The sequence below is a fragment of the Cydia strobilella genome, chromosome 8 (genome assembly GCF_947568885.1).
Source record: "Cydia strobilella chromosome 8, ilCydStro3.1, whole genome shotgun sequence".
NCBI classification, from domain to species: Eukaryota; Metazoa; Arthropoda; class Insecta; order Lepidoptera; family Tortricidae; genus Cydia; species Cydia strobilella.
In genome coordinates, this window is record NC_086048.1 from 15,797,289 (window position 1) to 15,810,540 (window position 13,252).

At 37.2% G+C, this 13,252-nt stretch overlaps 2 protein-coding genes across 2 annotated transcripts in view; one reads left to right on the forward strand and one right to left on the reverse strand.

The window, feature by feature from the left end:
* The window catches only part of LOC134743744 (uncharacterized), a 467,732-nt gene that overhangs the window by 250,432 nt on the left and 204,048 nt on the right, over positions 1-13,252 (reverse strand). The gene's annotated exons all lie outside the window — the stretch shown is intronic.
* Positions 4,921-13,252, forward strand: part of LOC134743795 (intermembrane lipid transfer protein Vps13) — a 90,157-nt gene continuing 81,825 nt past the window's right edge. Inside the window, exons 1-4 of the mRNA XM_063677456.1 lie at positions 4,921-5,241; positions 5,324-5,410; positions 11,707-11,904; positions 13,003-13,226. Of these exons, the coding sequence (XP_063533526.1) occupies positions 5,142-5,241; positions 5,324-5,410; positions 11,707-11,904; positions 13,003-13,226 (609 nt within the window). The 5' untranslated portion in view covers positions 4,921-5,141. The remainder of the gene's footprint in view (positions 5,242-5,323; positions 5,411-11,706; positions 11,905-13,002; positions 13,227-13,252) is intronic.

Sequence of the window (13,252 nt, forward strand, 5' to 3'; positions counted from 1 at the left end):
ATAAACCTATATACCAAATTTTATGTTCACGTATGAACCCTTCGATAACTCAGCTGGTCCTAGGTTCCTTTGGACAGGCATTGCAATCAACCAATATGGGATAGCCACTAACCTTGAGCACACGCCGATGATTTCGTAGTTAGTTCGTACCATTTCTTGGTATTTTGTGTACGAACATAGTTTCTTAAGAATTACCTATTGTTACTAACATATTTAATTTTATTTTAGTATTTTTTTTTAATAACAGTACTAAAAAGTACATTTATTTTGTAGTATTTTGACTGTTAAATTAACCACTTATGAAAGCGTGGTACTGGTAGTGCCAAATAGCACCTACCCCTAAACCGTATAAGCAAACTTTTTTTATTATATAAAAGTACAAAAAAGTTCATTTATTTTGTAGTATTTTGACTATTGAATAAACCACTTATGAAAGCGTGGTCGTGCCAGGAAGGTACTACCCAGCACGACCACGGCCCCTATGTCACAGTGCCCAAACCGTATTACATTTTTTTTTAAATAACAGTATGTTATGTACTTAGAAGCTGCTATAACAACAAATACTAAAAACAGAATCAAATAAATATTTAAGCAACAAACAACAAACGTGATTTTTATGGTTTTTTTATTTTATGATATAGGAGGCAAACGAGCAGACGGATCACCTGAAGGAAAGCGATTACCGCCGCCCATGGACACCCGCAACACCAGAGGGGTTGTAAGTGCGTTACCGGACTTTAAGATGGGAGTACGCTCTTTTCTTGAAGGTTTGAAGGTCGTACCCAAATGGTAAAAACGCCACTACTAAGACTTCGCTGTCTGTCTGTCTGTCCGTCTGTCACCAGGCTGTATCTCATGAACCGTGTTAGCTAGACAGTTGAAATTTGCCGCTATAACAACAAATACTGAAATAAGAATAAATTAAATATTTAAGTGGGGCTCCCATAAAACAAACGTGATTTTTTTGCTGTTTTTTTGAGTAATGGTACGTCACCCTTCGTGCGCAAGTCCGACTCGCACTTGGCCGGTTTTTTGCTGTTTTTTGCGTAATGGTACGGAACCCTTTGTGCGCGAGTCCGCCTCGCACTTGGCCGGTTTTTTCTAAAAATCGGGATGTGACCACTAAGAACAAAATTGTTCGCATCTCGCATAGTTTTAGAAATTCCGTCCCTACTCTACTCCCGTTTTGATTTATTATTATGAGCGCTTATTATTTGCTCGTCTTGGCGGGGGCACTGCCGTGCCTCCAGAGGCTTCAGATAAAATCTTTCTGAGGCTGACTGCGTTTTACTGGCTGTATTACTTTGCCTTTGCCTTACCGCATGAATGACTATTAGAAGGTTAGATTGTTAGATCATAAAATCTGACAGTAGAGATTTGACACATGAAAAATGTTGCCAACAAAAAATGATATTCAGACATTTCTACAAAATGTATGCAGGCAATTGATATACTTTTCTGCTGGTAATTTTGTTTAACCTCTTAAGTGAAGAATAATTGGACATCAGGTAAAAGAATATCTTATTCTCATTCAAAGTAATAAGGTATACGTTTAAAGTAGATTTGCAATATAGCATACTGTCTATTGTTATGCGCCACTATGCATATCAATTGTATGTTAAATAGCTAAACTACTTCGGAGTAGCGTATAGTGCGACATAAAATAATAGGAATTAAATAAAATGGAACTAAAAAAATATTATACTAAATTGATGCCATGTTTAAGCCTTTTACGTCAATTATGTGACAGTTACGTAGGAAGTGGCGCCCATAATTTTAAAACTAACACGGCACTTAATCGCGTACAAACTTACGTTTCGAACGTGACATTACGTTCGTGGTCACAGGCAGACTGGCGAGGAATTGTATCAACATCTTCTTAAGTCTCGTGTTAGTTTTAAAATTATGAGTGAAAATCGTGGCGCCCTCGGTAATTTCCTACAATTTCTTGTCGGACTATACCAACGGTACAAAATGTGTTTTTTTTTTTAATGATAACACAATGCACGCTTAACTGATATAATTAAGCGTGCATTTAAGTCATGTTATATAAGTTATCTAGTGATCACAGAAAAAAGTTAGTGATAGTAAAGTTATACAAATTGAAAAAGACACGAATTAATAAACTAGTGGATGTGAAATGACTCCTATTTAGTATGAAAACCAGTGTCGCTAAACTCACACATTCATAGCCACGTTAAAATACGTCACACACTTACAAAATTGCTCTGATTCGTAGCAACTTTCCATACCAAAAGGTTATTACCGGTGGACATTTCTCGAACGAATATCAACTGTAGGCTACATGAGTGACGGTTTAAAATATAATGTCAAAGCTATATGACATACGACTCTTTCATTATCTCATTCATCTCACAAAAGCTCGCTCAACGTTCACCTAATACAACTACTCAACACCAGATGGCGTTATTTTATATAATTTTAAAATCACTTACTTATTACAGGCGAGAAAAGGGCTAAAAAACCAGTATAAGTAAGGTCTAATTACGCATGGTTTGTTACGGATCTCACGGTCACGTTACACTGGTCTTTTCGAGATCTCTACACGCCTGCGAGTAGCTAACCATTGGAACTTCTTTCCATTCGACGATATAGGGAGGGGACAGTGTAATCGGAGTGTTTTATCGATATTTGTGTGTTCAGTTAGGTATTGATATTTCATTACCGTATGTTTTAACACATTTAGATGATACTTTATTTATGATTATAATATAGGTAGTGATAATCGTGATTGTATGAAAAATAATATGTAGTACAGTACAACAAATATCTAACTAGAAATTTGTTTCTTATTAATTGACCAACTAGGTTGTTAATGTGAACATTAAATATATCTTAAAGTCAAACAGATAAAATCATAGTTCTTTAAAGGTCTATTAACTCGGTATTGCTGTTATTTTGTAATCACAAATCTGCAATTACTCACATAGGTAAGTATTCGTCTTTAACAATATATTTACTTGTAGCAGCATTTAAGTCCTATCTAGACGGGACAACCTGATTAAATTGTAAAATTAATTGTATGGTGTGAAAGCATACATGAAACTGGCTCATCTATCCCACTTGATTTGATTGTAAGATTGTGACCTATCAAATCAGGAAGGGGGGGCGGCAAAATTCCAATATTTGACGCTAGTTTGCGTGGTACGGAACACTTTTTGTTAATTTAGTGAGCCCGAATGTCACTAATAATTACTAAATTAGTAACTAAGTTTTAGGCGTGTGGACGCTAGATGAGATGTATGGCAATTTTATCCCCAGAAATCTTTCTCTAAGAAATGCTCCTAGCAAATGGTGCTATATTTTTGCGGAAACTAATTTTCTTGCCCAGTAGCATTGATCCATTTATTTTTAATATCGGCATCTTGTGGTAACCTACAATAATTAATAATAAAGAAATAGGAAATATAAAACGTTTATTCATGGCACATTGCATGCATTGTACGCATAAGTGCATTAAGTACCTAGTCTAATTATATTAACGATGAAAATATGATGGGTGTAAAAAACAAAAACGTATGTAAAAGAATACGAAGGTTTGAAAGGTTGCCATGAAATGACCCCGACTTAACTTAGTGCTTGATGACCAGAGCTGCCATATTTACTAAGACATTGATTATCCCAAATAATAATTAGAAACGTGTCTAAAATAATAATTTATTACCGAACCAAACATCAAACTTGAAATATCGTAACTTTAACTTTATCGATATAAATATCGACATTGCGCAGCATCTGAGTAGCGAAGTTATTTGACATTTAGGATAGCGAATATTCCAGATAAACGTAAAGAATAGTGACAAAGGATTGTGAACTCTAAGTTCTAACTGATAAAATATAGATTTACTTATCGAAAATTCGTAAATAATGCAAAATAAACAGATTTTTCGTATTTATCGGATTATATTTAAATAAATAACCACCGGTGATAGGAAATACCTCCACGTGAAAGATTTTTTAAACCGCTGTGATTTCTGCAGCTTAATACTGCACAATACGGCATTTTAAATTTAATTATCAATTTTTGTTAGACGAGCGTACGTAAGACGTGAATGTCATTCGAGCATGAAGTTTACACAACAACTGAGCATAGTCTGTGCATAAAGTGAGTCGGTCGCTACTAACTGTCGGATAGACGGGAACACCCACTTGCCATCTCCATCCTACTCCATGGAAAAAGAAGTAGGAAGAGTGAAATAAAGGATTGCGTCCATTCATCGCTTATCTTAGGGTGGTATTCCACATGTCCAATTTGTTAGTACAATGTCATTGCGTCTCACTCTCTCATTAAGCAAAATGTGAGACGCAATACACATTGGACAGATGGAATACCACGCTTACATAAGTTACATACAGACATCACTTATTTTACATATTGATTCGTTGCGCTTGTTTTTTATTCTTATTTTAAGATGATTTCGCAACATGATACAATTTTGCAACATTGACACAAAGTTTAACAAGGAGTTAAACCAAGAAAAGTCTGCAGAAATTCTGAAAGCACACGCAGTGCACGTGTTATTTAAAACGTATAAATAACACTGGCACTGCGTGTGCTGTCAAAAAATCTGCAGACTTGATCTAACTATAGTGTGGCAAACCAAATTTGTCAGTAAATAAGAACAATAAAAATACTTATCCCTTTCTGTTGGTATTAATTAGCGTAAGACAAATACAGTATGATTCTCTGCTCTGCCTACTCTGAAACTATCCCTGGCCAAACTATAAATTTTGAGGGATTTTTATTTTATTGCCGTTGAGCAGTTCTTAACTCATAAAGACGAAATTCACCTTGTTTTTTTAACGATTGCAGCGCCATCTGAGTGTTAAATCCTCATCGGCACCGGCAGCATAATATTCTCGATAATATTTTTTCAATACCTTGCAACATTGCCAATCGTCAATGCTATTTTGTGCTGGAGTGATTGTTAATTCAGGAAACTATTCTGAAATTATTCACGATTATTTCAAAAGCATGTTAATTTTGAATATTAACAATAATTAAACAAAGTAAATAAGAAGGACTTTTTTAGGTCGGCGATGTGTGGTCGCTGGACATTGCCATGAGCGTTTTAAATAATCAGTCGTAAATTATATTATTGTTTTGAATCTGATTCAGGATGGTGTTCGAATCCATTGTGGTGGACGTCCTGAACAGGTTCCTTGGGGATTATGTAGAAAATTTGAATCAGTCCCAGTTGAAACTGGGAATATGGGGTGGTGAGTGATTTTACGCATGTTGGTATGATGTCATGCCTAACCAATAATATGCGGTTATTTAAGGTATTAAATGTTATTTTAGGCGATGTGGTGCTGGAAAATTTGAAGTTGAAGCAGAATGCCTTGGAGGAGCTAAACATCCCGGTTCAGACTGTATATGGACATTTGGGTGAGTAGTTGCAACATAGTTTACATATAGTTGTTCAAGCAAATCTTGTCAGTAAATAAGAACAAAAAAAAACTACACTCATCCCCTTCTTTTGGGCGCCAGCACCAGTGCAAGACAATGACAGTATGACTCTCTCCGTCTACGCCCGAAATGAGACAGTCCCTTGACAAACTATACCTACTTTTTATTATTACCTATTCCATTATCTCTTTATCTTAACCTATTATAGCCTGAATTATTTTAGGCCTCAGAATTGGAAAATTTTGTAGCATATTGTTCTTGAAGTTTATTTTAGGTCATTTAAAGCTTTATCAGCTTTCCATACAAAATATGGTACAGTCGCCATCAGATATATCGGAGCGGCCAAGGTGGTCACAAATATCTGAACACGCCTCTATTGTCATGGCGCTAGGACACCTAACCTATGGACATCTTTCAGCTCATTGCATAAGAAGATCTATGAAAATACGATCTCAAAAATGCCCATGCTGGAAGCGCCTATCGACAAAATACCAAAAACTATGATCTTCTGGAAAGATTATGCCATATCGTTAACAGAAGATCCGAAAGAAGGACTAAACCAAACAAACCTAAGAATATTCACAGATGGCTCAAAAACAAACGAAGGGACAGGATGTGGTGTCTTCTCAGAGAACCTGAACATACACATCACAAAACCCCTGGCGAACACAATACGGTATTCCAAGCTGAATGTGTAGGAATAATAGAAGCTTGCAATGCTATTACAATATGACAAGTGAAACACGAAACCATACTAATGCTGTCAGACAGTAAATCGGTACTACAAGCGCTATGCAGCGACAAACTTACCTCAGAGCTTATACTTGAATGTCATCGGAGCCTCACTGAAGTGAGCAAAGAAGGCAACAAAGTAACAGTAGAATGGATAAAGGGGCATAGTGGATCAAGAGGAAACGATGCAGCGGATGAACTGGCCAGGAAAGGTTCAGAAACACCGGCATATGGACCCGAGCCAATTATGCCTCTACCAATATCCTACATACACAACCAGCTAGAACAACATCACAGACAACTGCACAACAAGTACTGGAGTGAATTGAAGACATGCAGGCAAACCAAAGGAATTCTACCGGAACTGAACCACAAGCTTACCAAAATATTACTGAAAACACCAAGAAGCCAACTACGTAAAATAGTAGGAATAATAACAGGACATAACACAATAAACAAACACCTACATAATATGGGTAAAACTGACAGCCCCATGTGCAGAGCGTGCATGGAAGAAGAAGAAACAACAAAACATATTCTCCTAGACTGTAAACAGGTAGAAGTATATAGGAGCAAATACCTAGGGAATCCATGCACACTAAAGGAGGCAACTAGCAACCTGAAGACTTTGCTAGGCTTTGTGGAGGAGCTGGGGTGGTTAGAGTAGCGCTACCTCGTTTCACGCAAAATAGGCACATTGGATGTCGATTTGCGGAAAATGCCCAGCATAACTAACTAACTAGGTGCGTGTTCAGATAATTTTTGAGTACCTCGGCCGCTCCGATATATCTGATGACGAGTGTACCATATGGCACTGCTAGTCTTTAATGGGTTAAATGTGATGTTTGGATGCATTTGACATGGCAAAAGCATCTAAGTCATTAAGTTTTTGTCGATTTTTGCACTTTATTTACTACAGTTGTATATAAGATGAAATAGTTTGAGCAGTTCACAAGGTAAATATATCACATATTCAGATTTGGGTCAAGTACAGGAAATATTCTGGTAAGCAAAATGTTTTATTACTTAACTTTTATTTTATTACTGTTCATATACTAACAGTTACAGCTGAGGAAATACCTCAGGCAATACTTCAGCTCAGCTATGGTAATTTTTATTTCCATAAAGAATAGCATTTAAATGTTTAGTGATCCAGCATAATACTATTAAGATATCATTAAGAGGCAACAGGGGCCCATTTCTCGAACGGTATTAGTCTAATATTATTAGTGTGTTGCCATGGTAACCCATACGATTTGACAGTTCGTGGACTTATATTATTAGTCTAATACCATTCGAGAAATGGGCCCCAGGAGTGGTCATTTCTCCATACAAACATACTTGACTGATTCCTGTGCGGTTTTTGAAGCTCAATGATTCTTTCAACAAAGATTATTATTTTTAATATCTGTGTCGAACTCTTTGCTTGTTTTTGATATTTGTGTTTTTTAAGGCACTAGAGCACTTCAAATATTCGCAAAAAAATTAATTACGTGTGTAATTTAATTACTAATTGAATTGATTGTAATTAAATTGTTTGTAATTGAATTACATGAAAATTGAATTACATGCAATTCAATTTGCTATGTAATTTGTAATTGCAATTACAACAATAGGTAATTAAATTACTCAATTACTTTATGTTGCCAGAAGACTAATATAACAACAAACAGGCGAAAAAATTAATTCAATAATAATTATGTATTAATACTGCATTATTGTGAATAAACATATTTCTATCAGAGTCCATCTAGAGATAGAGATTATTTGCGTCCAATGTAGATTTATATTACATAGAAACAAGATAGAAACATATAAGGCACATGGACCAGGGTCCAGCGATATCCTGCCAGGGGGTATTGCATAAATATTCTTAATATTAAAAAAACTAATCAAAAATAAGTCATGTGACGAGCATATCATAACTTAAAATAAATATTAAGAGTTAGTATCAATATCAATTAGGAACAATTTAATATTTAACTAATATGTGTTTTCTAACATCTAAGCTAAACCTACAACTTTACCGCTATCTGCATGTGATAAATGTAAATTGTAATAGATTGTTCTCCATCATCCTGTGCTTAACACTGTCACTTTCCAATCTAACAACACAACAAGGATCAACAATAATTAAAAAAAAAAACATTCAAAATAAGTATGTTAAATAATATCATATACTATGAAATAATTAATAACAGTGTATCAATATAAAAAGTATAATAACAAAATTATACTACAGCCTATTATTAGATTACTTTGACCATTTTAGATACCTACTAAAAGTTCAAGCGGCCACTGTTCATATAGACCAATCAATGTTAATAAAGTTAGGCCACTTAGCATTCTCCACACAGACTCACCTATATTTGAACTATAAACTAGAAACTAGTTGGCATTCCCATTGCTCACAGAGTACCTGCACGCGTGAGTCACATACTTAGGAGTCACCAGTGTAATAGAATTGGCGTAGGCACTAGTTTTTACGAAAGCGACTGCCATCTGACCTTCCAACCCAGAGGGTAAACTAGGCCTTATTAGTCCGGTTTCCTCACGATGTTTTCCTTCGCCGAAAAGCGCCTGGTAAATATCTAATGATATTTCGTACATAAGTTCCGAAAAACTCATAAGTACGAGCCGGAGTTTGAACCCGCGACCTGCGAATTGCAAGTCGCACGCTCTTACCGCTAGGCCACCAGCGCTTTTTCCGATTTATCATATTGATTTACAATATTGAGGCGTGAAATTAAATTACTATCAAATATTAAAAGTTCAAGCAGCCACTGTTTATCAAATAGAGAGAGCATCAATGTTAATAAGGTTAGGCCACTTAGCATTCTCTCCGCACGAACTCACCTTTATTTGAACTATAAACTGGCTATGCGTTCCCATTGCTCACATACCGTATGAGTCAAACACTCAGGTGCACCAGAAATATGGTCAAGGAATTTGATTTCTGATCTAGATAACACTTTGCCGCATAGACATATATATTACTTCGTAACGACCGGCCTTACGAGCACTACGAATGGGGCCGATACATTGGAGTCAAAATCGCATTTAGTTACTCCAGCGCGCTCAGTCGTGTCGTGTGACTCGTGTGGCGAATTGCGCAGTGGAAAGGCATCGGTGTTCGGTAGGAATTGTATGCATACGCTTATACTTTGTTTACACCAATGGTGACGCCTTTCCACTGCGCAATTCGTCACACGTCTGAGCGCGATTTTGACTCCAATGTATCTTATGTATCGGCCCCATTCGTAGTTCTCGTAAGGCCGGTCTTTACGAAGTAATATATATGTCTATGCTTTGCCGCTGGTGCCGGGACAATGAGCAAGACAGGAAGCAGAGATATTTTATATAAACCTTCCTGCTCATGCTACAACTCCCGCTTGAGGTTGTCTTTTTCCGGCGGCAATTTTAAGAGCCCATCAACGTACTCACTAACGCCACTGCTAAATAATTGTGATTATATACATTTAACGATAGATATTTAAAAAAGGGGGCCGCTACGTACTGTATTTTGTATTTAGTCACAGACAAATGTGAACCGGGCTTTATATTGGTTTTTCTGAGCGTTCAACTCCTTAATAAACGGTTAAAATAACATTCCTGTGGCCCAGACTATGACATCACGCCCTCAAATCAGACAGTTTGTGTGAGTGACTCACACTAACAAAGACTCAAGGTCAATCGCTGACATTACGGGATGGTGATAAATGTGATAATATTCATGTTAACCAAATACAACAGGAGTTTTTGTTTCATTAATTAGGTCTTATCATTTATTTTTAACCGGTTGCGAGAATGTTATATAAGATAATCGTCAAATAAAATAAGCTTATTTTTTTAAATTTCGATGGTATAAATGCGGACAGTTGCAGATTGAAACCGGAAGTTGATTTGAAATTGACAAATTTACAGTACACATTGTGTACCTACAAAAATTTGCAAAATACTAATAAGTATTTTACGAAGATTTCGATTGCCCTCAATATATTTATTTTAAATTTGTAAGTCCGTGACATTTTCATGGCTTAGGACAGCGGTTCTCAAACCTTTTTTTTGACGGAACCCTTTTGAAAAGCGAAATATTTGACGGAGCCCCAAATTAAACATTTTCGTTCGTCACCAGCATTAGCCATTTACAGAAGAGCTGAATTTTGATTGTTTCGTTTTTTCTTGCAAGGGTGCAAAGGCTTTGCGGAGCCCTGAGGCTCCGCGGAGCACACATTGAGAATGGCTGGCTTAGGAATCTTAAGCGAGGTTTAGACTAGCAAGCACTTGCATGCAATTTTCATTACATTGCAGTATCTGATAAACATTTTGAATGCAGTTTACCTTAGTAGTCGGCAATGTAAAGTAAATTGCATGCAAGTTCTTGCTAGTCTAAACCTCGCTTTAGGATGGTATTACACCTGTCCGATTTGTTTATCCAATGTGCATTGCGTCTCACTCTCTCATTAAGTAAAATGTAAGACGCAAATACACTTTGGACCAAGATACTGGACAGATGGAATACCACCCTCTGCATTTTTAGTTAAAATGCTATTTTTAGTTTTACTAACTGATATTTGACCTTCCTACATTTCCTACGCCTATCAGTATCACAATACCCACAATCGCTTTGTTTTAGCGCAAATTATCAAGCGATATTTGTCCCATAATCCTATTATTTTAACCCTTAGCTTTTTCAGTTTTACTAGCTGATATTTAACCTTCCTACATTTTCTACGCCTATCAGTATCACAATACCCACAATCGCTTTGTTTTAGCGCAAATTATCAAGCGATATTTGTCCCATAATCTTATTATTAACGCGCGTCACTTTCATCGATCTCACGGCCGCCTACGACACTGTCTGGCGAGAAGGGTTGCTATGTAAACTCCTCTCCGTAGTCCCAAACATCAAGGTCACGAAACTCATCACGAACATGTTAGCGCAGAAGCTCTTTACCGTCGTCCTTGGCAACAAATCAAGCCGGCAACGAAAGTTAAATAATGCCCCCCCCCCCCCAAGGTTCGGTTTTAGCTCCTACGCTCTATAACTTATATATCCATGATCTTCCCATCACCAGCGCCAAAAAGTTCATCTATGTTGACACTTGCAATTGCAAAAAAAAACCATTTAGGTATACCTAAACCGCTAACGAGTAATATTACACAAATATATTTTTTTTCTATCGTTTTCTTATTATTCCCTTGCCCAGGCCCAGTAACATGCGACAGTGCTATTTCATTTACTCCGATACAAATAGACAGTCTGCGCCTTGTAGGTAATTGACAGCCTCTTAAGGCGGTATTCACATTGGATGCAGACCCGCACGCCGCTCCTATGTGCAAGCGGGACATAGGTATATACCTAGATAGCACCGTCACGCTCTCATCGGTGTGATAACCTCGCAAGGCCTATTAGGTAACCAGTAAAAACATATTGGTTGTTGCAGTTGAAAATGGTTAAAATTTCATTGAAGTAATTAATACTATAGATTGACCTTGTGGACTGTAGGCTGTAGGTTAAATATTATTTATGTACATTACAGGAAAACTCGTTCTCAAAATACCATGGAAGAACCTATACGGCGCGTCGGTGGAGGCGTCCATCGAACGCCTCTTCTTGATCGTGAACCCTTCGGCTGAGGTCGTGTATGACCCTGAGAAAGAGGAGAAGCTAGCGCTGGCCGCCAAGCAGTCCGAGCTTGTGAGGGTAGAAGAAGCTAAGAAGAAAGAAGCTGAGAAAGGTATGGCATGTTTGTATATGATCGTTCGTCTCTTACTAAACTGTGGTGAAAGAAAGAGGTGTCAGGCCTTTTCCTGATTGTGAACACGGCCCTGAGAAAGAGAAGCTAGCGCTGGCAGCGAAAAAGGCCAAGCTTGTGAGGGTTGAGGAGGTTAAGAATACAGAAGCTGAGAAAGGTAGGTATTAACTTATTTCATTTCAGTACGGGTCAAACACGATTAGGAGTGATAACGTCTCTAAATGTTATTATGAGGCATAATAAGATACTTATGAGATAATTTATGACTTATCTATGGTAGATGATGGTAGACTTCCAACGCGTACAGTATCCATAGATAGATTGTGGCCTAAATGTAAAATCTAAACTTTACATTGACAATCTACGCCAATAATCAAGTGCAACCGTCTACATAACACTTTAAACTCTCGCGTTTTGTACAGATATTAAATTTAGCTATTAGAACCACCAGTACTCCGTTGACATTTTGCTGGGACGTAACAGCTGGTGCAACCCAGCAGAAACGTCGGATAAGACAAAAATGCTGAAATACTACCGTCTACAGCTCAGGCGCACTCCCTTGCGCGTTGTAGAGTTTGCCATCTTGTAGCTTTGCACTTCGCGCCATTGAAAAGCGAGCTACTTATATGGGAAAGTAAAATAGTTATTTGTTTTACAAGGGGGCAAAGTTATTGTTCAACCTGTTGTGCTAATATTGATTCCCGAGCAAGCGAAAGATTCCAAAATAAATGGAATCTTGAGTGTTGAGGGTTTCACGGCACTAGGGTTAGACAAATTTTGCCACCGAGTGAAACACAAAAATTTTCACCACACCAACACAAGGAAAAGACTAACTGCAAAATATCAAGCAAATCAATTCAAAATGAATGGTTTTAAATATTTATCATTCAATATCATCATTTAAGTCAATTCTACCAGCCATCATAAGGAAACAACTCAAAAATAGCATTTGATTACTTTGCCCCACATCACCATGTGGATAAAATGCAACTTTCTCATCAGTTTTTGAACAATCAAGAGAGGCTTTACCAGTTGGTGTGGTGAAAAACTTGTTCTAATAGTCCCAAACATTAATTTCAGATCATAACAAACTCGACGAGACGTTTGTCGAGAAGCTAGTAACACAGATCATAAAGAACGTCCAGCTGAACATAAAGGACATCCACATCCGCTACGAGGACAGCATAACGAACCCCAAGGCGCCTTTTTCCTTCGGCATCACACTACATAACATCTCAGTACATACTACTGATGAAAACTGGAAACAGACGGTTATACAGGACGCTGTCACTAAGATTTTTAAAGTATGTGCCATTTTAAACCTTAAGTT